Genomic DNA, 27,459 nt, shown 5'->3' with positions numbered 1-27,459 from the left:
CGCCCGTCTATGACGGGACGTATTATGGTATACCCCGCGTCCGTCTGTCCGTCTGTTAATGTCGTACGCTACGTCAAATATCCTTTGACAGATTTTCTTCAAATTTTAACACAATCTTAATATTGATAAACCCTGATCCCCTTTCGTTTTTGACGGAATTCTGAATTGTCGTTCCAGAGTTATGGGACTTTGTTCGTCAAAATTTCGTGATTTCATTGAATGTCCTACTGTAGCTCAAATATCCTTCGATGGATTTTTTTCAAATTTCAACACAATCTTAATATTGATAAACCCTGATCCCCTTTCGTTTTTGACGGAATTCTGAATTGTCGTTCCAGAGTTATGGGACTTTGTTCGTCAAAATTTCGTGATTTCATTGAATGTCCTACTGTAGCTCAAATATCCTTCGATGGATTTTTTTCAAATTTCAACACAATCTTAATATTGATAAACCCTGATCCCCTTTCGTTTTTGACGGAATTCTGAATTGTCGTTCCAGAGTTATGGGACTTTGTTCGTCAAAATTTCGTGATTTCATTGAATGTCCTACTGTAGCTCAAATATCCTTCGATGGATTTTTTTCAAATTTCAACACAATCTTAATATTGATAAACCCTGATCCCCTTTCGTTTTTGACGGAATTCTGAATTGTCGTTCCAGAGTTATGGGACTTTGTTCGTCAAAATTAAAAATGATTCAAAGGGTTATTTATTACCTTACTACTTCATTGGCGAACGACGGGCGTATCATGCGCTCATGGCGCAGCTGTTTATTGTAATCAGTGAAGTATTTATGGAGACCTTTTGCAACAGGTTGTTTTTCTTCTGCAAACTTTGAAAGTGTCACCAATACAGAGCCATAACAACAATAAACTGCTTCCACAGCATTCTTCAGACACAGCCAACGAATGTTGTAAGGTTCTTTGACTGTTAATTCAGGGTCTTCAAGCAAAGTCTCAACTTTTTTCAGTGTTGCAGTTCTGTTGCTAGAACCACTCATAAAGACATATAGGGCTGAAAACTTTTCACAGAATCGTTCAAGTGTTGTATCTTTCTTAATGGAGTCTGTTACAGCTAGATTTAGTCTGTGTGCTATGCAATGCGTAGCTACTACAAATGGTGACCATTTACTTCTAACTTGCACTGCTACACCGGTTTTCTTGTCTGTCATAGTTGCAGCCCCATCAGTTGCTATCGAGACAAGCTTTGTTGCGTCCAATCCTAGTGACAAAAGGCATTGTGTGAGTTCTGAAACTATAGTGTGGGCCTTTCCATCATCAATGGTCACATTTGTAAGAAAATTGGTAGTCTGCTGACCATACTTCACATATCTAATGCAAACTGAAAGATGTTTTTGAATAGCTATATCAGTACTTTCATCCATCATCAAGGCATACAGTTATGCACCAGTGTTTTTTTCATTCAAAATCGGGTCGGGTAACCGGACCCATTCCCAATGGAAAAAAGTATATATTTTTCCCAAATGGGAGCTAAAAATTCCCAAATGAACCAAAAAATCAACCTTAGTAAATATAATACTTGACACACTTGTATCCTCAATTTTGAAGCATTTGTGAGCAAAACAACACAACACTAATTTCCCAATTTTAGTCAAACCGCCACGAATTTTCCCGATCCAAAGGGACCCGGCCCCATTCCCAAAACAGTAAAAAAATACACTGTGCACATCCATTACTATTTCATGCTGAATAATGGTACTGATGCAGGATTGGATTTCAGTAACAGTATCCCAGCTTAAGTTCCTGTACTTGATGCAAGTACCATTCAGGTTCTGCAGTTCTAACAGACTATTTATTTTAGTTGATGGGAGTTCTTCTTTGGCTGCATAAAAAATGTTCTGAATAATTTATCATCATCTGTAGTAACTGGAATAGTATTATTTTTGCCAAAGAGATCATCACTTTTAGAACTTTGCTCACCTCTGGCCAATATCTGGGCCCGTATTCACTAACCGATTCTTAGACTTAAGAATAAAGAATAGACTTTGAACCAAGAAAAATGTGTTCAGTGTTTGAACATATACAGGCCTCCACTGGTGATTATGTAATTAACAAAATGTTCTATATGAAGAATAATATAGATAGAGATGTTTACTGCAGAGTTTGACTCAAAATTAAAGAAACTCTTGAATATTCTAATTTAAAGAATTTTCTTTATTCTTAGACTTAAGTCTAAGAATCGTTTGTTGAATACGGGCCCAGTTCTGCCTTCTTATGTTTTGCAGAACAACTGTGTCTATCAACTGCATTTCTCTGTATGTTTGTGGACCCATTTTCAGACCATACAGAATTAACATCATTCTTGCGGCATACAGCACAAAACAACCGCATTTCTAACCCATTGCCAATTATTTCAAGCCAGGGGTATTGCTTTTTCCATGTCTCAGCTGTTCTATCGGACACTGAACCTGAATGTTTTTTGAGTGCTTTATATTCATAGTCATTTACGCAAGAGCTTATAAGTTCATCAATTATTGACGAAACCATGCTTTGGGTATTTGAATCAAATTGAAAGAATGCATGCAGCGTGGACTTTTGACACTGAAATGGCTTTTTTTGCCTTCCATGCTTCGATACACCGCTTCGGTCGGCCATTTTGATTTTTTATGTAAAACGGTCACTGACACTAAGGCTTAGGTCATAATAGCATTTTGGTCACCGTTAAAGTCATATATAAAACTATATTTAACATTTAATTTTAATGACATTTTGAATACACTACGCGACCCGTGTTTGTTGCCTAATTTTCGGAGTCAAGGCGGACAGTTTGCTTTTTGAGTGGAAAATCACCGCAATTTCACGTGATTCGTCACTCTGCCGTCGCGTGAGAGCAAGATAATCTTCACCCTGATTCCCCTCAGTTTTGCGGTGATTCGCCGCGATTCGCCGTGATTGCAGTGGATATCGGTGACATCCATGAATCGGCAATTCATGCATATAAACGGAATTGTATCAATAACTGTATACATAACGCTTTTCTAATGTTCACAATTATCAAATAATCCAACATAATTACAACATCACTTAAAAAAAAATAATCTTAAACATTTATATCGGTAAATATGTTTGAGAATTTCATTAACACAGCCATATGACTACCCCATTTTTTAGAAGTGTAAAGAGTACAGTGCATAATGTGGGACAAGCGTATTTAAAAAACTTATATCATATTTCTCGTAAATTACCAAATTATTAGTTTTGTCTAAATCAAATACCATGTATAGAGAAACAAGGTATTTATAACCGACCAATGACGAAACACTATGCAACTTTCAATTTAGACAGTGCTACATGTGTATGGCAACAATATGGAATTTGAAAAGTGGTAGTGTATTCGGGCCTGGAATATAATTAAATTATGTTTACATGTTATGTTTAATAATTATTGCATGATCATTCTGCGGTGTTATATTAATTTGGAGCTGTTAAAGCTTCCGACATTACTTCATCAAGTTCATGTCGAAACGGGAGTATTTTAGCTAATACGCCCATTGTATACAACAACAACAAAAGCTTTATTATTGCAATGTATAATGTAAGTGTATACATATATGTTACATGTACATGTTAATGTAACCCTCAACGTAACTCGCTTAAAAAGGTGAGCCACGGCGGTTCGTGATGATTCGCACTAATTGCGTAACAGCGAGATACATCGCGCAACAGTTACCGTGGAGTCGTCGAGACATCACCCAAATTTTCTTGTCGCTCTGAATCACCGCGATTTGTCACGTTGCATCGATTGCGGTGATGCGAGAATCGCGGCAAAAATCACGGGTCGCGTAGTGTAGGTATACAGTATATTACTTGTGTATAAAAGTTATGATAAGTGCAATTAAAAAGGTACAATAAACAGTAATGACTCGCCTGCAATACTAGGAGAACAGAATTGAGACCATTTGGCCTTTCAACCGTTCTTAGGTGTGGCTCTTTCTCACAGCAAACGCTTGAGTGACGTTGACTTAAAGTTGTAGTTTTAATTGAGCGTCTAGACGAGCCAGAACCCGGGATGAAATGTTTACCTATATAATTTGCTACTGGACGTTTTACGCACGTTCGAAAATTTTGAATTTGTGTTTTTTTTTTCAATGCGTTACTTAACGCAAAGATTTTAAATCTAAACCTTTTTTAAGAAATTTAATTCGTGTTACCGCCTTTACGCATGTTATCTGGAGCACTGAATTATTTAGGGGTAGAAGTACTAAGCATGCTGAGGCATTTTACATCATTTTAGCAGTGTTCTGGTAAAACTAGGCTTAATGCATGTGCTTTAAGTGTGGTCTTATATGAGCCTGTGAAGTCTGCACAGGCTAATAAGGGTAATTAGGGACAACACTCTTCGTTTATATTGAAATTTTTGTTCAAATATAGTCTCATTTTAACAAAAAATTCAGACTGCACAGGCTAATAAGGGACAACACTCTCCGCTTATATTGAAATGTTTGTTCAAATATAGTCTCAGCTTAACAAAAAATCCAGTTCAAGCGTGTTATCCCTGATTGGCCTGTGTAGACTGCACAGGCTGATATAAGACCACACTAAACGCACTTACATTGAGTCCAGTTTTCCCAGAAGGCTCAATATATTGGTAATTTCTTACAACTAGATGTCCTGCTCATGGGTGCCTGAAAATGGAGATGAAATTTTATCCCCCGAGTACGATGACGAACCAGCAGCCAAGCGTTTCTGTGTGTCCCTCCTCCAACGTAACCACAACCACAACTGCCACCCTGTGAGGACACGAGAGTCAGGGTGGAAAGGCTGGAGTAAGGAAGAAGTAGCGGAGAGATTGATTGATGAAGGCTTGGATCACGTAGCGGAAATCTTTAAACGTAAGATGTCGCATACACATTTTGGAGGGTAGTGAATTATTATATATAATGCATCATTGAACAGTGTTTCTTTTGCCAAATTTTGTCTACAATTCTTAATTGAAGTTTTTTATGCCCCCGGTAGGGTGGCATATAGCAGTTGAACTGTCCGTCAGTATGTCCTTCGTCCGAAACAAAACTTTAATGTTGGCCATAACTTTTGCAAAATTGAAGATAGCAACTTGATATTTGGCATGCATGTGTATCTCATGAAGCTGCACATCTTGAGTGGTGGAAGTTCAAGGTCAAGGTCTTTCAAGGTCAAAGGTAAAAAAAAATTTTTTTATGTCAAAGCGGCGCAGTAGGGGGCATTGTGTTTCTGACGAACACATCTCTTGTTTTAATTTCAAATATTTGTGAGCCAAAAAATACACCAAATAAAACGGCTAAGGCCCCAGCCCCATTCCCAAAATTGTGAAAAAGCACTGTTGAAATACAACATTTTGTACTAATTCCAGGGTTTTTTTTGGCCCGATTTTAAAGCCGAAATTCGGCTATGTTCCCAATCCCAAAAAGTATACTTTTTTCCCAAAATGTGGCAAAAAATTCCCAATTGCCATTAAAAAAAAAAAACTATTTTTTTTTTTTTTTTTTTTTTTTAGAAAGAAGTCTTATGTGTATTTTATATCAATTTTAATTCAATTACATCTAACAAAGTATTATATGATTTTTTTCTTTTAATTTGAATGATTATAAAGAGTTATATCAAATTTAGTATTTCCCTAATCAGTGGACTTTTCGTGTGGAAATAAAGGCTAATGAATATATTTTCCCAATTTCATGAAAATGCCGATAAAATTCCCAATTCCAAAGCCATGGGCTATCTTCCCAAAAAGTGGGAAAAAAACCTGTAATTCCTATCTAGGAATATCTATATTATTAATGTCCCCAAGGTATATATCATGCTCAAATTTAGTAAACATGATGCAGATAATAGGATTCAAACATGATGAAAAATGTATTGTAGATGATAGTTCAGCATGCTGTTTTTCACAGAATGTTTTCACAACATATTAGCTTTCATTTTTGGGGCCAAAATGTATACACTATTACCCCCGACAAAAAGTATATATCCGGTTGTTTAACTCCATGATTGAAGGGTCCCAGATAAGCGAAAACAGGGCAGAAATCTAGTAAAATAGCATTGTAAATTATACTGTGTACAAAATTGGAATCATTAATTATGGAGGAAAACATGGTATGTCCGAAAATAGAGAGTCACAAAAAATAATTATTTTGGCTTAAAAAGGGGATGTCCGAAAACTTGAATAATTACGGAAGTAACATATTGTTTAAATTTTTTTCAGGAGAAGGCATCAAGGGGAAGTTTTTGAAAGAACTGACAATAAGTGATTTGGAAGGAATAGGAATCTGGTACGGTAATTGTTTTTGATCCATGGGCTTTTTCGGAAATGTGCTTGACAACGCCTTACACCCTTTCCCACTTAGATATGTATTTTTACTAGGGATGGCAAAATTATTTGAATATTCGATTGAATGGTCAGCATTCGAATAATAAAAACGATATTCGCATATTCACATTTTTATCCAAACGTAATTTCACCAATATTTAATGACCTGCGAACCGCTTACTAAAAAGCAACCTAAATCACCTGGGAGTAACATGTTTGACGTGACGTTCTTCGTGTCAAACTGATAACGCGGCCCATATCAGTGTTGATTGCGCAATGCAATATACACGCTCTTAGAAAGGCCCCGACTGTTGTTTGACAATGGGGTGCCAATTAACGGTTTCAATTGACTGGCAAATAATAATAAAGTTTTGTGATCACAGTATGTACAGCCATTAAAATGTGTGAATTACTCAAATCGTGCAATGCAATATACTTACTATAAGAAAGGGCCCGAACTGTTGTTTGTCAATTAGGTACCTATTACGGGCTTCAATTTACTTGCGCATAATAATTTAGTTTTTGTGATCACAGTTTGAACAGACATTTAAATATGTGAATTACTCAAAAGTAACAGATGATATAAAATAAACAATCATCAAGGAATCTTAATTAAAATCTGAAAATGCCACCAGCCCCTTCTGCAGTATGGAATACTTTACACGGTCTGCGGATAAGAAGACTGCAACGTGTAATGTGTGTAAACTTAGTTTTACATATGCGCGGTCTGCTACAAATCTGTGATATCATTAAAAAATAAAATTCTATGACACGATGTTTTTCGTTCTATTTGTGCCCAATCACAATATCGATCATAGTATTAGTCGACAGCGATACAATTTTTCAATAGCAACGTTAATAAACAGCCTCGTATTTAGCAAACGGATAAAACTTACAAACCAATGGAAATTAACACATAATAAAGTAAAATCAATCCAGCCGTTTTATGCGAATATTCAAATATTCAATTGAATGAATTTGCGAACATTCGAATACCGATATTGGTATTCGATGCCATCCCTAATTTTTACGCATTTGCAGTCCTTCAGAAAATCGAATTTAGTTAAATACCTTTCTAACTAGATTCAAGTTTTAAAGGCTTCATTTTCATCCCTAAGATAGTACTTATGAGCAGCAAACAGCATAAAACCTGAACAGGCAGTGAGTTACTTGCAGGCTGTTCTGGTTTTATGCTGTTTGCATATAGCCATTTTCACTTCGCTTCTGAGTGGGAAAGGGTTAAATGGCTAGTTTTAAAACACAGAAAAAATTGTTCGAAATTCCCCCAGAATGTCAGATCTTGTACATAATAATCATTTTATATGGCATCTCTTTAATCTACAGTACATCCAACACTGCACAAACATAATCCGCGGCTATGCCACGGCCAGATTATTAGTACGCGGCGGCCGAATTGTGTGTTCACGCGGCGTATCGCCGTGGCACTCGGCATCGATCCGCGCAAGGATGCCAAGTCTGTATTAACCTCGCGTACTTTTGCGGAGTAAATCCGCCGCGTACGTACGTGGCGGATCGAGTAAAAAGATATCCACCTACATGTGCATACATGTATGTGTAGCGTACAAATAATTACGCGCAACTGTTAATGTTTCGTTCGATTATCATTATTAAATTTATAATCCGAAACACACTTCGAATTTTAATGCTAACTTATCTTAGGCAAATTCTAGCGTCAAATAAACAGTTCTAAAATATCCTTTGTTCCATAAAAAGTGCGCGAAAATTATGCAGACATGTAGAAAGTCGTTTGGAAAGTTTGGGTGTATTTTGTGTTGTTTAAATACATGAACATCACGTCAGGCGTTAATCGCGTGTTCAGTGGGGAAAAAACGCCCTGATTAGACGTTATTTCATCATCTCTATAAATAGTAACACATGCCAAAATGTATTTTATACTTAAGGAAATATCGAGAATGTTTGTGTATCGTAAATATTTACCAGCATTTGCTTTAAAACTGGAATAAACAGGCTTATCGGGTAATTAGTAGCGATATTAACTGTATAATATGAACAAAATAAAACGTGTTTATAAACGCATATTCAAACAATAGTTATAATAAGATGATAATTAACAAAACAACAAACACGTTGTCACAGTCTTGATTATTGATGTGGCTTCAAACTGCTAATTTTCACAGCTTAAATGTTATAGCAAAATCAACATGCAATTAATTTATAAATCCACCATATGCTGGAGCCTTGACCACTTGAATGTGCGAAAACATAATAACGTGACCTTGTTTATGTGTATTTCCCCACTACGGGCGGGAAACAAACTTAATTGGCCAGACTCATTAACTATGCTTACATGTACAGTACACTCCACGCGTTTTCCCCAAAAAACGCGCTCCCTCCGCGGGTTTTTTTCTGCTAGCGAGTGTTCACGCGGTGTTGGAAGAGCGAGGTAAACTCGATAAAACACTCGGCATTACGCCGCGTTCGCTAATTCCCGCGGCGTGTATTACTTTAGCCTAGTCGGTAAATGCAGACAGTTTCCGTTCTTATCAGTGACCGCCGCGCAACGCCGCGTTAGCAGTGTGCTACTGGGCATGCCAAAAAATAAAAACATTGTTACAATAAATTGTTTAAATACTGTAGTACATGTATAAAAAAGCAGTGTTCTGCAGTGAATCTTTACTGTTGGGGACAGGGACCCATTAGGGTTTAAAAAGTGGGGACAAAAAGGAAAAATCTGGGGACACTGTAATATATTTGTAGCAGAATTAAATTGTCAGAAACTAATTACCTTTTACTTGCACACTCAAATTTGCTTGATTTCTTCGTACTGTGAGCCAGTCCACAGGATGTAACATTCTAATTCAAACTTGAACATTTTTTAAACTTTTTAAAACTGTCAAACAATTGTCAACATATTTATAAAACTATGAACAGATTTATGGTCATTGGACTCAGCATTGCGTGTCAAAGTTCTTGTTCGATTTTAAGAATTACCGATAGTAAAGGCGTTTTCTTTTTTGTGCTTTATGCACAAACTGCATGTCATTTTGTTAATGTCAAACAGTGACAAAGACAATTTTCAAAGACAATTTGCTTGGAATGTACATTTAGGGGCAGACTTTTTTGTCATTGCTGAACGATGTTGGGACTTGGGAAGACTCTGTTGGAATGTTGTTATTATTATCGTCATATTTTCTAAGTTTAATTGCTGGAGGAAAAAAACTAAAATGGAGTTTGTTTTCTTCGGCCGGTCACTTTCCGCCATTTTGATAGGTATGGAAATTTCCGTGATATCTTATAGGTTGTTATAATCTCAACTTACCAATGCAATAAAGTGATATTAATGTAAATTAACCATTGGCTGCAAAATGACGTCACGTCCAATTAAATAATTCGTTCTAGTTACACATTCACTCGATTACTATACCGACTTACAAATTGAATCAATGAGTTTTTATTCTTAATTTCTTTGCGCCCGTGGGCCCATATACGGAAAACGGGTGGGGACAAATCTTATCTTATTGTTGCGCCAATGACGCAAGGGCGCATCCACGGCAGAACACTGAAAAAGATAATTGTATAGAAAATTAATACGTATAAAAATTATGTTTTTTGATTCACAGGTACGTCTACAATATGAATGAATATAATACATATGACAAATTAATATTTAAATCATAACACATATAACACAAGAATTAATGTTCCGTAAAATTTCCAAATGAGAATAATAATTAGTAATTCGAAACACACTACGATTTTTAATCTTAACACAACGTTTACAAATGCTTCCAATATACAGTCATCATGTATATTTCCAGACAAAAGCGCGCAAAAATTATGCTACAATGTACAAGTTCAAGGTATACTCCTGCAAAGCGTGCGTGTATTGATTTTTTTATACAAACTTTGTAGCGCAGTGAACATTGAATTTTGTTGATTTCGGTTAAAAGTTTCTTTGGTATTTTTTAACGAAATTATATCGCGAATAAGTTGATATTTCCTCTAAAATAATTTCAAATCGAACACACCGAATCTTTATCGTTACGTTATTTTAGTAGAGTAATTATTTTAACAGTAATTGTACTGTAAACTGATTAAAGAAGACATCTGGGCGGAACTGGATTTTAAGTGTTTGACGTTATGAAAACTCGCAAAGCTTGTCTACTGACCTATTGTGTAGACTGCTGTCTGCGGTGTTTTGACAAACGGGATTAACATGTGTGAATGTCACTCTGCCGATTTGGTCCATAATTACTGGTCAACATTATTTTGAATGTCGACGCAACAAGAATACAACTGTGAATATCAAATGCAACTATCAACTCAATAGTTACCACCTTCTTTTAGCAATCAATAGAATAACCTACCTACAAAGAGAAAATAAATGCATTAGCGAGCAGAGAATTGACTTTGTTCCGACAATTAAAACCATTCCTTATGCATTGGTTGAACGTGTTTACTTGAGTAAGTTATGCCTTTAGACAGGAAGCGGCTTTTCTTTGATTATGTCAGATTGTCAATTCACACAGATTTGCGAGATTTTTAGGGTCCTTGGTCATTTGTTTACATGTTCAGTATAGAAAATCACCTGCTAACATGAAAACTTTGGATTAAATTATCAAAATAAAAACAATGTTGCAAACTGTGTTTATATTAATTGGTAAGTATTAGTTAAAAGACGACGTTTTGTGTGTCGTAAATCAACAAGTTTTCTATACAACAACAACTTCTTCTACAACCACGTCGGGATCGATCTATCTTGGTTGTTTTTTTTTTAATTGTAAATATACTACATGTACATGTATGTACTTGTAATAAATGTAATTTTATTTGAAAATTAGGAAGTCATACAAAATTAAATTGATCGTTATCTAGTAAAACGCGGAGTTTCCCCCCGCGTTGCCAACGCCGAGTGCCGCCGTGTCGGCTTATCAGTTTTGGCAACGTTAACCGCCGTGTCCAAAATCATGCAAACGCCGCGTATAGCGGGATTTTCTTAATCTTCCTCCAGGTCAATCCCCGCGGAGTATGGAGAGAAATTGGGGAAAACGCATGGAGTGTACTGTATATGCTAATACAATCCGCGCACAATAAATTTATTATGATTTTAATTATTATTATAATTGTTCTTTCAAAATTTGTTTACTACATGTAACTAATTATTTTAAAAAGATTTTTTATTTCATGATGCGCATCGACTCGGCATCATGTCGCGGATCGCGGCATGCCTCGGCGGACAGATGCAAAGTTTCGCGGCGAAATGCGACTTGCCGCCGCATACTGACGCGGCTTCAACGACTGACGCGGCATCGACTCGTTTCGCCTTGCCGCCGCGGATCGCGAAATACGTTTGTTCTGCTTTGACTGTACTGTATTTTTCAGATAAATGGAAACGAAAAAGTCCATCACTTTTTTTCATATTGCATTTAGCTCAACTGAGCACAAGGTGCTAATGGTGAGTTTTTCTGATTGCCTTTTTGTCCATGGGTGTCATCTGTCGTACATGTTTCTATAGGCGGAAACAGTCAGTGATAACAACTTTACAATTATTTTTTTTTAGATTTTGAAGAATGTTAATTGATCAGCGTCTTTCCAGGATGTTTTCGTGATGCTTATTTTTTTCCAATAGTTGTATTTTAATTTAATCTTCTAATGAATGCACCAATGGTTCGTTGGCTTTGCACTCATGTTGATGAGGATTTTGAGACATTTAATAAATAGAGGATATTTGTTGGTTTTGGTAGATTATCAATATTAATTCACGAGTGATCAGAGAAACTATGTATCTTCAATGATCACTAGGGAATTAACATCCATAATCTTCCGCAAACAAACACATTTTCTTTTTATTTAATTTTTTTTTTACAGTTTATTTAAATTTTAACGAGTAAAATGCAGAATTTCAATGGCATTATGAAGCCATGACATCACTAAAACAATGTCATTTCACAGTAAAACAGTGTTTTAAATATAGATAATTTTCACTGTTATTTTTTACTGTTTAAACCCCCATTGAAATCTCGCTTTTAAATCACTGATCTTTCCCAATAAACCATCGAAATGTATTAAATAAATACTTTATAAAAATATGAAGAATGTTTCAGATTGCATTTCTTTACATGGCTCTTGACTTTGTCTTACTTGCAAAGTGTGTACTTAGCAGTCTTTATGATAGTCATTTTCACATTTAATATCATTCATTTTTCAAGTCAGATGTTTGTACTGAAATTTATACTTAAAAGGCGCTTTTCACAGATTTTGGCATGTTTTGAAGTTTGTCATTAAATGCTTTTATTGATAAATGTTAACATTGGATATAAAAAGCTCCAGTAAAAAATCAAGAATAAAATTTAAAAAAAGAAAAAAAAAGGTAACCTCAGCAGGGCTCGAACCACTGACCCCTGGAGTCCTTGAGTAAAAAGTCTCCCACATAGACAACTCGGCTATCCTTCCGGATACAATGACAGGTGTATTTTATACCTCATATAGCCAATCCTTGTAGTTTCATAAAATATAACGACAACAACAGAACTCTCCAAATTGTTAATTCATTTTGCATTGCAACGCTTTATAATTATCGGGTTTGTAAATCGTCAAAAGATGCATATAATGGCTATTTTAGAGCATGGTAAATGTTCAATATTACTGTTTCCTCACAAATATCATAACTAAAACGAAAATTTGCGAATCTGAAACAACTTTTTTCAATTTTGTCAATTTACCCAAACATGAAAAGGGCCCTTTAATTGGCATCATCAACCTCTTATATCTGGCCATTGTGTTTGTACAATGATGATTAGAAAGATGAATAGAATATTTTTTTGAATGGCAATGTTGTTTAATAGCTGACTTTAGAAAGGAAGAAATAAAATCATTGAAGTCTTTACATTGTTTAGTACATGAACACATATTTACAATTTTGTTTATACAAAAATTGAACAGTTGGCCATGCACTCATCAACTCTAGACTCCCTATGACCCAACCCCCTCTTAAAAGGCCACCCCGCTTAAGCAGCCAGTTTGGCCGTTTCCCTTGACTGACTGCTTAAGAGGGGTTGGACTGTAATGGCTATTTTTTTTTAACTTGTTAACACTCTAAAAGTCACATTTAATATCCCAACTTTATAAAACTTGGTCAGAACATTTGTTTTAATAATATCTTGGATGAGTTTGAAAATGGTTCTGATCTGTTGAAAAATATGGCTGCCAGGGGGCGGTGAATTTATCCTTATATGGCTCTAGTAAAACCTTGTTAGCATTCTAAAAGTTACATTTATAGTTTACTCTTCATGAAACTTGGTCAGAACATTTGTTCTAATGATATCTTTGGCTGCACAGAACAGGTCAGTTCCTTTGTATCTCACTACTACTGGTGAGTGACTTTGGGCCTTCCAGGTCCTCTTGTTGTGTTGAACCCAAGGAATTTTTTACCAGCGCTTTCTTTTATAATCTCTAGGATTGCTTCTCTTTTCCCTCCACTCACCTGAGTATGACCTGCGTCTGTCACATTGTCATGTCAGTGTTTTGTTTTTTTACCATTTTGGTAATGAGGCGGGATCCCTTTGAATTGGGAAAATTTGCAGCATTTAACAAAAATTGGGAAATTAGTGTTGTTGGGTTGCTGTTTTGCTAAAAATGCTTCAAATCGAGAAAAGAAGTGTTTTCAGTATTGTTTTTAGTAAGGTTAAACTTTTATGGCTGGAATGCAGATGAACAACATGTTGAAATTAAAAAATAAAAATAAAAATTGGAAACCTTCAATTGGGAATTTTTACTTTTTTGGGGAAAAATATACATTTTTTAGCTCGGCTGTTTTTGGAGAAAACCCAAGGTAGTGTCATAGCCAGCTTGTCATGTCGTATCTTTGCGCCGTCCGGCGTCCGCCGTGCCAAAACCTTAACATTGGCTCTAAAATCAAAGTGCTTCCACCTACAACTTTGAAACGTAATATGTAGATGCACCTTGATGAGTTCTACATGACACATCCATTTTTGGGTCACTAGGTCAAAGGTCAAGGTCACTGACCTCTAAAAAAATAATAAAAAATTTGACAAGCTTTCATTTATTCAAAACTGCACCTGCAGCCGTTGCACCCGTTATGCGGTGTTCTTGTTCCATTGGGAATGGGACCAAATATCTGAACCAATTTTTTACGAAAAAATACACTGCCTGTAGACCTGCCTCTGCGTTTCATTTTGGGTACCTCGAGTAATAATCCTTACAAGGATGAACTTAAAATAGTTCTGGACAGTGTGACCAGCTTTTTGTGAAGCTGATTTATCACATATATTCTGGCCCTATCTCTACTGACAGCACATGATGTAAGTGTAAGAAATAATAAGCAAACTCTTTAGTATATCTCTACTCTTTTTACCCTTTCCCACTCAGAAGCAAAGTGAAAATGGCTTTGTGCAAAAATCATAAAACCAGAACAGCCTGCAAGTAACTCTCAGTCTGTTCAGGTTTGATGCTGTTTGCTGCTCATTGTTATCTAAGGGTTTGAAATGAAGTCTTTAAAAGTTGAATCAATTAGGAAGGCCTTAAATTAAAATTAAATTCCTAAGGGACTACAAATGCGTAAAATACGTTTATAAGTCGTAATTAAGGGTTAAAGAGGCATATTGACATTATTTTCTCAAACAAACGCAAGTATGAATATTATATATATATTATATAGAAGGACACAATTTGAATGTTTAAGTATGCTTAAAATCCACACAAATATCAGATTTATGTTGATGAGGCTATATCTGCTTGTTATTTGGAGGGATAAAAGGGAAATGATTACAATGAATTTATTTGCAATTTACTTCCTTTTTCAATTTTTGTGTAAATCAGTTAACTTAATCTTTTGAAAGCGAAATAATAAAATTAATAAACTGTATAAATATTATATCCCCAAAAAATAATTGTAAATGCATCATTTTTAATTTTATTGTGATGCAGAAATTATAATTCAATGTACATGTATAATTATAGTGTTGATTGTTGAAAAATGCTGAAATGTAGTTTGAAGATTTTTGATACATTGTATGCTCTGAAATGCTTGTACAACAAAGTATTCTGTAAACAATGCAACAAAGCTTCATTATTCTTACAAACTACCAGTGGCTTTTCATGAAGTATCATCTCGCAATTTCTTCAACAGTATCCCATCCGCTGTATATAAGTACAGCGCAGTACCTGACATTATATAAAGCTTGCCTGGGTGTTGTGCTATACCCTCTGCACTTGGATCTGCAGTATTCTGTGCTGTGCCAGTTAATCATTATGCCCCCACAAACGAAGTTTAGGGGGGGGGGATATCAGAGTGAGCTTGTCAGTCGGTCCGTATTAAGTGTCCGCTCTCTAATTCAAGTTCTTTTCATCCGATCTTCACAAAACTCGGTCAGATGTTGTATCTAGATGATGTCTAGGTCAAGTTTAAATATGGGTCATGCGGTTCAAAAACTAGGTCACAGGGTCACTTAGTGTGTTTTAAGCATTTAGCATGGTGTCCGCTCTCTAATTATACCCCCCTTCGAAGAACAGGGGTTATATTGCTTTGCTCATGTCGGTCGGTCGGTCAGTCCGTCCACTAGGTGGTTGTCAGATGATGACTCAAGAACGCTTGGGCCTAGGATCATGAAACTTCATAGGTACATTGATAATGACTCGCAGATGACCCCTATTGATTTTGAGGTCACTAGGTCAAAGGTCAAGGTCACAGTGACCCGAAATAGTAAAATGGTTTTTGGATGAAGACTCAAGAATGCATACGCGGCCAACAGGGCGAACTCTGAACAATATAACTGAAGCAACTGGTCTGTAATCCTAAATCTATAATTATCAGTCCAATGAAACATCATCCTTTGAGTAAAATAAAGTGGATCAGTAATAATATTATCAGAATAGGATTTTTTTTGTATATTTTGTATATTAAATATTGTGTTAATGTTTAATTTTGTTGATTAATATAAATATAAGCAGGACAGGGGAGTTAATACACTATTATATCTTTCTTATATACAGGGGAAACAAATGCAATAAGTTTAAATTTCATGTTTAATGAATAGAGGATATCACCCCCCAATTTTTTTTTAAACATCATGTAATAAATTACCACACCCCACATTAAACCCCCCTCTCACCCCCCACCCTCCTACTCCCCCCCCACTACCCCCCCACTCCCCCCCCCACTCCCCCCCCATTTTTATGCCCCCCTTCGAAGAAGAGGGGGTATATTGCTTTGCTCATGTCGGTCGGTCTGTCGGTCCGTCCACCAGGTGATTGTCATATGATAACTCAAGAACGCTTGGGCCTAGGATCATGAAATTTCATAGGTACATTGATAATGACTCGCAGATGACCCCTATTGATTTTGAGGTCACTAGGTCAAAGGTCAAGGTCACGGTGACTCAAAATAGTAAAATGGTTTTTTGAATGATAATTTAAGAATGCATACGCGGCCAACAGGGCACACTCTGAACAATATTACTGAAGCAACTGGTCTTTAATCCTAAATCTATAATTATCAGTCCAATGAAACATCATCCTTTTAGTAAAATACAGTGGATCAGTAAAAATATTATCAGAATATGAGATTTTTTGTATATTTTGTATATTAAATATTGTGTTAATGTTTAATTTTGTTGATTAATATAAATATAAACGCAGGGCAGGGGAGGTAATACACTACAGGGGAAACAAATGCAATAAGTTTAAATTTATTGTTACAGATTTGTCTCCCTTGTAATATATTTAAATTTTACCAAATGTAAGGCTAACTGCATTTTTGTAATGCATACTACTACTACTACTACTACTACTACTACTACTACTACTACTACTACTACTACTGCTACTACTGCTACTACTGCTGCTGCTGCTGCTGCTGCTGCTGCTGCTGCTGCTACTACTACTACTTCTTCTTCGACTACTACTTCTACTACTACTACTACTACTACTACTACTACTACTACTACTACTACTACTCTACTACTACTACTACTACTAGTACTACTACTACTACTACTACTACTACTACTACTACTACTACTACACTACTACTACTACTACTTCTACTACTGCTCTACTACTACTACTACTACTACTACTACTACATCTACTACTACTACTACTACTACTACTACTACTACTACTACTTCTTCTACTTCTACTACTACTACTACTACTACTATTACTACTGCTACTACTACTACTACTACTACTATTTCTTCTGCTACCACCACCACCACCTACTACTACTACTACTCTATTACTACTACTACTACTTCTACTACTACTACTACTACTACTACTACTACTACTACTACTACTACTACTACTACTACTACTATTTCTCCTGCCACCACCACCACCACCACCACCACCACCACCAGTGCAGGGGTCTCGCTAGTGGGCGAAGTGGGCGATTTGCTCGCCAAGGGAATATTTATGTCGCTAATTAATTTCATGAAGGCGACATAACTTCTCCACCTTTTAATTATTTGTTTGTGCCACACATTGACCATTAAAATCAATTTGATGTGGAGAATTGGACACAGGAGAATTCTCAGCCAGAAGTTGCCCCATTTACAGGTCATGCAAAGTTGAACATTCAAATGCACAGTCCGGAGCTATTAGAGTTCTTAAAATTGTTCATAGGTGAAGCCTTGATTAATTGCCTTGTGCTGGCTACCAATAACTTTACTTCAGCAAAGTTAAATGACTCATTAAAACAATACAAAGGAATGATCAAATGGGAAGAGTTAACCTAGCACACTGGCAATAAATATAGGGCATTACGGGTAAGATTTGGAATCTGTGCTGTATAATGAGACTTTAAATGAATTTTTAGCCGGATTTTTTTCGAAAAAATCTCGGCTTATAGATTGATGTTGTCGGGCGGGCGGGCGGGGTGGCGGCGTGCTCGAAAATGTTAAAGTTCTTATTTCATGGTATAACTTTGGTATGCTTGGACCTAGAGTCTTCAAACTTGACATGAAGGTTGGCCAGGATTAACAGATGACCACTGGTCATTTCAAGGTCATTCATTTGAAGGTCAAGGTCACTGTGACCTTCAATATAAAAAATGTTAAAGTTGTTATAACTTTGGTATGCTTGGACCTAGAGTCTTGAAACTTGACATGAAGGTTGGCCATAACTAGTTAGTAACCACTGGTCATTTCAAGGTCATTCATTTGAAGGTCAAGGTCACTGTGACCTTGAATGTAAAAATGTTAAAGTTCTTATTTCATGGTATAACTTTGGTATGCTTGGACCTAGAGTCTTCAAACTTGACATGAAGGTTGGCCAGGATTAACAGATGACCACTGGTCATTTCAAGGTCATTCATTTGAAGGTGAAGGTCACTGTGACCTTCAATATAAAAATGTTAAAGTTGTTATAACTTTGGTATGCTTGGACCTAGAGTCTTGAAACTTGACATGAAGGTTGGCCAGAACTAGTAAGTAACCACTGGACATTTCAAGGTCATTCATTTGAAGGTCAAGGTCACTGTGACCTTGAATGTAAAAATGTTAAAGTTGTTATAACTTTGGTATGCTTGGACCTAGAGTCTTGAAACTTGACATAAAGGTTGGCCAGAACTAGTAAGTAACCACTGGACATATCAAGGTCATTCATTTGAAGGTCAAGGTCACTGTGACCTTGAATGTAAAAATGTTAAAGTTCTTATTTCATGTTATAACTTTGGTATGCTTGTACCTAGAGTCTTCAAACTTGAAATAAAGATTGGCCAGTACTAGAAGATGACCACTGGTCATTTCAATGTCATTCATTTGAAGGTCAAGGTCACTGTGACCTTAAATGTTAAAATGTTAAAATTGTTATAACTTTGGTATGCTTGGACATAGAGTCTTCAAACTTGACATGAAGGTTTGCAAGCACACTTAGATGACCACTGGTCATTTCAAGGTCATTCATTCTAAGGTCAAGGTCACTGTGACCTTGAATGTAAAAATGTTAAAGTTCTTATAACTTTGGTAGGTAAAAATGTTAAAGTTCTTATTCCATGTTATAACTTTGGTATGCTTGTACCTAGAGTCTTCAAACTTGACATAAAGGTTGGCCAGTACTAGAAGATCACCACTGCTCATTTCAATGTCATTCATTTGAAGGTCAAGGTCACTGTGACCTTCAATGTTAAAATGTTAAAATTGTTATAACTTTGGTATGCTTGGACCTAGAATCTCAAACTTGACGTAAAGGTTTGCAAGCACACTTAGATGACCACTGGTCATTTCAAGGTCATTCATTTCAATGTCATTCATTTGAAGGTCAAGGTCACTGTGAACTTAAATGTTAAAATGTTAAAATTGTTGTAACTTTGGTATGCTTGGACCTAGAATCTCAAACTTGACGTAAAGGTTTGCAAGCACACTTAGAAGTTCATGTCTTTGAGTGGACTGAAGGCTACCCCGCCAAGTGAAACCACAGACTATCATTCAAGCTTGGATCATATTTATGTGTCCAATCTATCTGCTAGAACTGGTGTGATAGAAACCTTTTGGAGTGATCATAAGGCTGTCTGGATTTCTGTGTAGGTATGTGAAAGCAAAACAATAAATAGTATTATTTCATCTAAGTTTATTTTCTTACATTTGATAATGAAATTGATGGAAACTTCAAACAATATGTTACTAATTTGCTAATAAAAAAATTGAGATCAAACTTTCCTAATTGTCAATTCAAGTTCATATTTGTGACCTTAAATGTTATTGTTGTTCATGTATATGCATGCATTCAAAACATAACACAAGGTTTGCTCATGCCTTGAAAAGTACTTACATTTCATTTTGACCTTTGAACAATATTTCAGTAATTTAAGTATTGCATTGACAAAAACACGAAAGGTACTTTCCTGTCATTTAAATCAAAAATCCGGCTTCAATGCGGTCATCTCCGACCGCGGAACTCTTGTTATTTTAAAAAATTGTAGCACAATATAAATTCGATTAAATCTTGATTTTCTTAAAATTTACAAGGAAGTAAGAAGATTATGAATATTACTGGTTTTGTTAAAATTGAAGTTTTATTTGATACACCTGTACAGGAAAAAAATAATAAAAAGTACCAGAATAATTTACAATCAATTACAAATAAGAAAAATGTAGGTTTCATACACTTGACATCTCTTATTATAAATGAAATGCAGCCTTTTGAATTCCATCACCCATAATAGCCTCTATTATTGAAATAGTTTATTAGTTATCACATAAATAGCATGTTAAGTGTTAAATATATTACTTAAACTCAGTTAAATACATCAATAACAAAAATGAACACTTAAGTGAGTGTGTGTTTGTATTTGTAAATGTTGTCCCCCAAAGTGTGAAATAAGAGTTGTTTCTGATTAATGATAATTGGCACGGTTTAATAAGGGGTATAAGACAAGTAAAGAGTTGATTAAAAGCTGAACGGAAATACTTCTCCTTTAATTTGCCGCAAAATACATGTAAAATGAAGACATATGACGCAACTGTACAGAAGTGACATCTCCCGAAATTTTGAGCTAAGCTTGACCCCTGGATGCAAATGTACCATTTCTCCCCGAAAAGTTGCCACTTCTCCCTATTTTGGCCTTTGGGAGAAGTGACTTCTCCCTAAATTTTGAACCTAGCTAGACCCCTGCTGAGTGACAAAAAACGTTTTCACACAATGGCTGCTACTACAACTTATAGCCCATATAGGGGGGGCATGCATGTTTTACAAACAGCCCTTGTTGTAGATTACTTCACTTGTTTTGAGGTATTTAGGGATAAATACTACCTTTTATTCTTGTTCTTTGTCAATATTATGTGCTGAATATTTGGGTCTTAGTGAATGTATTAACTGTTACATTTAATTGTGGAGTTGTAACAAGTACATGTAAGTTGACTGTCTTTTGTGAAAATAAAAAATAATACTATGTGGGCTTAATTTACATCAAAGAAATTGATGATTATTTTTTATTTTTTTAATCTTTAAAGAAATTTGAACATTTTCAAAAAGTGTTTATAATGACCAATACAGATTTCAAAATTTATTTCAACCTTAAAAATAAATTAACCCTTTCCCACTTAGATGCGGAAATGGCTATGTGCAAAGTAACTGCAGTTTGTTCAGGTGTTATGATGTTTGCTGCTCATCAGTATCTAGGGTTTGGAGATGCAGCCTTAAAAACTTGAATCTTGTAAGAAAGGTCTTAAATATAACTTTTTGATGGACTACAAATGTGTGAATTGTCTAAGTGGTAAAGGGTTGAAACAATGTTATTCTCATATCACTCAGCATCAGCCATCAGGGGTTATTATGTCATATACATTGATGATAATTGAAAACACTCAGATACAAAATTAGTTTATCAGTAAGTTATACTGCAAAATATTATCACTTGTGTCATTGTCTAGTTGTTAAGTCCAGCATTAATCAAAGCGCTGAAGACACTGAAGATGTTGGCTATTGCATAATTTAACACGCAATTCATTTTCAAAATCAATCGCAAGTTTGAAATGAACATGCGCCGTTCAACTTTATAAAGTGTGTGTCATAGCGCACGGGTCGAGTTTTGTGTGCACTTTTTATCATCCTTATTATTTCATAGAAATAACTTAGACAAAATAAAAACAACATGCTTTTTGGATTTTGAAAGCATAGAATGTATGATGAAAATGGTAATGAGAACTTAATATAAAGAAAATTTGCAGTCACCATCATATTAAAGGAATATTTTTTCTAATATCAAATAACTATCTCACCAAGAATATAAATTCATAATGAAAGTTCCGTGTACAAAACTTTTGATTTTTGACACCGTATACAAATTCAAAATATACAATAATCTTCGTATCTTGTATATGGAGGAATAAAAGTATATAAACATTGCTGTTTATGCTTAACTTGTTACCCGAGCAGTTCACACGGTGTCAACAACGCTGACATAAACATAGGTATAGAGCACTTGTCACAGAGTTACAAATATTATTATATTATTATTTGATTTTATTGAATTGATTTCTGTGAATATGTTTGAATATGATTTCTTTGTCTACTGAATTGCAGTAGAAGGTTACTTGGAACCACATGTTTAACTTGATATTGATTACATTGTGTTAGTTACAGTCTTGGAAGTCTTCTCATGTTAAATTCACACTCAATATGCAGACTGTATGCTGACTGTATGCTTATCAGCTCTAGCTATAAATAAAGACTGTGACTAAAGATTCTAGACTAGGTGCTAATTAATTACAGTCTTGTAGAAGTAAGGAAGTAAGGTACTGTATGTTGGATGAGAGATAGATATGATTGGTCAGTGAGATGTGTGGGTGTGACTTGGCATTAAGGATCTGTATGATCAATGGATGAATGAGAGATAGGATTGGTCAGTGAGATGTGTGGGTGTGACTTGGTTCTAGGGATGAAAGGGTTTCAATAGAGTGACAAGTTAGTTTTAGGAAGGAAAGAAGAAGAGGTCAGTAAGAGAAAAGTTAGAAAGTGCGTTACAAGTTAGAGAGGGACAGTTGGAAATAGGAGGATGGAAATTGTTAAATAAGATCTGATAAGAATGTAATAGAGTTAAGAAGGAATGCTTAAGAATGCAATATAGGAAGATGGAATTTGTTGAAAATTATGTGAACTATAAATGAATAAAAGAGTAAACGCAGAAAGCGAGTTGTGTTGTGCTAATCATAACAAGGGCACAGATTTCCCCCGGTCCGGTTACATAATGGTGGAGAATACGGGTATGTTGGGACCAACACGGTTGTAGAACTCATAAAGGCTGGTTATGATGTGGTTGTCATGGACAACCTCCCAAAAGCAAGCATGGAGAGCATGAGGCGGGTGAATGAAATCACAGGCAAGCAGGTGCCCACATTCAGTATCGACATGTTGGACAAGGATGCCCTCCGGGATCTATTAAAAAAGCACAAGATCCTCTGTGTGAAGCAATTTGCTGGCCTGAAGACAGTAGAGGAGTCCTGTAACAAACCTCTTCTCTATTACAAGACAAATATAGGCGGAACAATCAGTCATCTTGAGGTGATGAAAGAGTTCGGGGTGTACAACATGATCTTCTCCAGTTCTGCCGCTGTGTACGGCTCACCCAGTTACCTGCCCATAGATGAGAAACACACTGTAGGGGGCTGCATCAACCCCTATGGCAAGACCAAGTACTTCATTGAGGAAATCCTCAAAGATAATTGCACTGCAGAAAAGCAATGGAATGTTGTGCTGCTGCGCTACTTCAACCCAGTGGGGGCCCACGTGACTGGCAAGTTAGGGGAAGACCCTCAAGGAATCCCCAGCAACCTGATAGCCTACGTATCACATGTGGCCGTAGGAAGGCTTAAGGAGCTCACAGTGTATGGAGACAACTATGATACACCTGATGAAACAGAGGTGCGTGATTACATCTATGTAGTGGACCTGGCTCAGGGACATGTGGCTGCCTTGAAGTACCTCGAGAAGGACTGTGGCTGCAAGGTGTTTAACTTGGGAACAGGGAAAGGTTTTTCTGTGATTGACATGGCCAAAGCCTTTGAAACTGCTTCTGGAAAATGTGTGCCTTACCAGATAACCGGTCGTTGTGAAGGTGATATAGCTTCGTGTTACGCTGATGCCTCTTTGGCTGAGAAGGAACTTGGATGGGCGTTAAAACTTGATCTTGCAAAGATGTGTGAAGACTTATGGCGCTGGCAGTCCAATAACCCGACAGGTTTCAGACCAGACAGCTAGGATCGGAGACTTATTGTTTATCAGTTTTAGACCAATTTTATTCGTTTATAGAAGTAATTTTATGTTACCAAACAAAATCAAAAATGAAATTTTTACATAAATTGTTATTCTTAAATCTCAATTTACCTAATACATGTACATACAAATTTTTTTGTGTTAAATGAAATTACATTTGTTAAGTCTTTTTGTGTGAATATGGTTTAAAGTTGTTTAAACGTTGACAATCCATAATTTTACTACAATAACAGCAATTGAGATGCTGTCAGAGTGTTATTGAATTGTGAACCTCCTTTAGGTGTTCCAATCATAAAGTAAAATCAGTTAAAATAATGTACACATATTTAATGTAGCATGTTTTTACAATGTTAACTGATGTCAATATAAGAAGTGTACTGGGGTGAACACTTCTCCAATGAAGCAGGCACTTGAAGTAGAAAGACAATTCAAAAACCAGTTACTTACCAAGTAAGCTACCTTACCATAGCAATTAACCTGTAATGTTGGGTTAAATGTCTAAGTTAAGTTTTATTATTATATTACTATGTATTGTGTGTAAATTCAAAATTCGACTGCAGTCATGATTTGGTTATTTTGGGGGAAATGGGAAATATGGTACTAGTTTTATAAGTAAACTAATGCTTAACTTTTATATTTTCAACAATATTATTTAAGTTACTTGTATAATATGGGGTTCTGTTAACCATTGATATCTAGAAGGTTAGAAGATATATACAAGGTGTATATATGATCAAGGTGTACAAAGGGTGATCACCGACTTAATGAAGGCGCATTTTCATGATGTATGTAGGTAGACATATATATAGGCGCAATGGAGAAATATGATGATGTAGGTCTTAATTACAATATGACTATTATGGCACATCATAATTCTTAATTTAAGTAAACCTATAGATGGTTACAGAATTAATAAGGGTACTGTAATGATGAATGTAATGAGTTCAAACTGGGAAAGTCTTTAATACAAGGATGTGTGTGGCCTTGCTATATGTACATTGTTTAAAAGATAATATATTGTCTCAATCAATTTAGAAAATCATGTTTTATCATGTATTAAAAAAAATGGCACTATTATGCTTGCAACCAATAGGGTGGTTGTACTTACAAACTGTGTAAAAGTGAAAAGTGAAAAATGTTCATATGAAGTGACAAATATGTTTGAATATTTTTTTCTTTGTCGTATGATTTTAATGACATTAATTTGACAGACATATGAATGATTATTGATTTGTTGTTATAAACATATGTACTAAAGAATGTTCAATTTTAATGTATGACTTTGCCTATTGATGAACTTTGAAATTCAAGAAATAACTTCTGTGAGTATGTTTGTATATTATAAACAATGACTTTATTTGTTTATGTAATTTACTTTGAATAATTGTGATTTTAATATAGCTTTGCTTTGTTAATTTGCGGAGCAAATTGTTTGGGAGAGTGAGGATGTGTCACAGAGTTACAAATATTATTATATTATTATTTGATTTTATTGAATTGATTTCTGTGAATATGTTTGAATATGATTTCTTTGTCTACTGAATTGCAGTAGAAGGTTACTTGGAACCACATGTTTAACTTGATATTGATTACATTGTGTTAGTTACAGTCTTGGAAGTCTTCTCATGTTAAATTCACACTCAATATGCAGACTGTATGCTGACTGTATGCTTATCAGCTCTAGCTATAAATAATGACTGTGACTAAAGATTCTATACTAGGTGCTAATTAATTACAGTCTTGTAGAAGTAAGGAAGTAAGGTACTGTATGTTGGATGAGAGATAGATATGATTGGTCAGTGAGATGTGTGGGTGTGACTTGGCATTAAGGATCTGTATGATCAATGGATGAATGAGAGATAGGATTGGTCAGTGAGATGTGTGGGTGTGACTTGGTTATAGGGATGAAAGGGTTTCAATAGAGTGACAAGTTAGTTTTAGGAAGGAAAGAAGAAGAGGTCAGTAAGAGAAAAGTTAGAAAGTGCGTTACAAGTTAGAGAGGGACAGTTGGAAATAGGAGGATGGAAATTGTTAAATAAGATCTGATAAGAATGTAATAGAGTTAAGAAGGAATGCTTAAGAATGCAATATAGGAAGATGGAATTTGTTGAAAATTATGTGAACTATAAATGAATAAAAGAGTAAACGCAGAAAGCGAGTTGTGTTGTGCTAATCATAACAAGGGCACAGATTTCCCCCGGTCCGGTTACACACTAATGCGCTTTTAGGCGTAGCTGTTTTACTCAGTTTTCATCTTAGTGACTTTTACATAACGCCAACAGACAGGCATGAATATTTTCGAATATTTAATAAGCTTATTCGAGATACAACCTCTGAATTTTTGCTACATCACTGCGTATGTGCTCAATTCAAAGGATGTAGCACTGTTCAGTGTAAGGAATTCTGGACTACTCTCTGTATGCTCAAACAACACAAGTTGTGGCCCTGTTACAATTAAGCATTACAATCCATCTCTCAGAATTTCACTTTCGCCTCCAAGATAAGAAAACAATCATTAGCGAAATAGTATAGTGTCACGATAAGAGAAAATCGTTTAATTATCATACCACAATGTATGCCGTATTTGGTCAGCACGTCTGGAAATCATTCCTTAATATGTGGATAGGCTGCCATTATTATCAAGTTTGCTATTTTGAATTCAATTTTGTATCAAAAAGCATTGTTCTTAAATGTGGCATTTTTAATTCGCAATGAGATTTGTAATGACCCTCGTCATGCGAAAATGGGTCTTTTTCCATATGCGCCGTTCATATAAATAGCCCACTCGGTTATCTCTCCTTCTGGTAAGGAGAAACATAACATATTGAGTGATTTTATAGCGAACAGCATCGCCTATGGCCTGACTTTGCAAAAGCACATGTTGGGTTTAACAAACGCTTGCCGACACGCATAAGACCCATTTTGCATGATGGCGCTATTGACGTGTGATTTAAATGTGTCGAAAGAAAACTGCGTTTAAATCAAATCTCAACATACGATATATTTCGATAGTGAAGAAAGATACTCATAACAAGGCATATGAGGACACATATGAAGTGCTCTCCCGTAGTATGTTTTTATCTACTCACACTAATGTGTGGTTTGACAATGCTAACTCACATTTCATGCGGTGAATATGCAACTTACAAGTGAAAAACACAACACAATAGTTTAACTTTTGTTTAATTGTACCGGTATTTATTTATTTAGAAAAGTAAATTGCAAACTTTATTTCAAAGTCAGCGTATACGCCAATTACATTTTTAAAAGATATTTATTGTTATAAATATATTTAATATAATATTGAGTTGTTTTCGGTTTTAGCGATTATAAAGCATTTTCGAGGTTGCCTATAGTATGCCTGTAGTAATTGATGAACTCATATCCAACTGTCTATGTATTGAGAACTGTGAATATAAACAAGCTAAACCTTCTACTAACC

The 27,459-nt window shown here is 35.6% G+C and overlaps 1 protein-coding gene and 1 long non-coding RNA gene across 3 annotated transcripts in view; both read left to right on the top strand.

The window, feature by feature from the left end:
* LOC127845419 (deoxynucleoside triphosphate triphosphohydrolase SAMHD1-like) overlaps positions 1 to 27,459 on the top strand; it is an 89,956-nt gene that overhangs the window by 6,016 nt on the left and 56,481 nt on the right. For both annotated transcript variants that reach the window (XM_052376319.1, XM_052376320.1), the window contains exons 2-3: positions 4,626 to 4,851; positions 6,198 to 6,264. In XM_052376319.1, coding sequence (XP_052232279.1) covers positions 4,626 to 4,851; positions 6,198 to 6,264 — 293 coding nt within the window. The remainder of the gene's footprint in view (positions 1 to 4,625; positions 4,852 to 6,197; positions 6,265 to 27,459) is intronic.
* Positions 18,197 to 20,205, top strand: LOC127845432 (uncharacterized). Its single transcript, XR_008033211.1, has 3 exons — positions 18,197 to 18,627; positions 18,773 to 19,437; positions 19,725 to 20,205. It is a non-coding gene; the product is annotated as an uncharacterized LOC127845432 (long non-coding RNA).

Source organism: Dreissena polymorpha, chromosome 9, assembly GCF_020536995.1.
Source record: "Dreissena polymorpha isolate Duluth1 chromosome 9, UMN_Dpol_1.0, whole genome shotgun sequence".
NCBI lineage: Eukaryota > Metazoa > Mollusca > Bivalvia > Myida > Dreissenidae > Dreissena > Dreissena polymorpha.
This window is presented reverse-complemented; position numbering and strand designations above follow the sequence as displayed.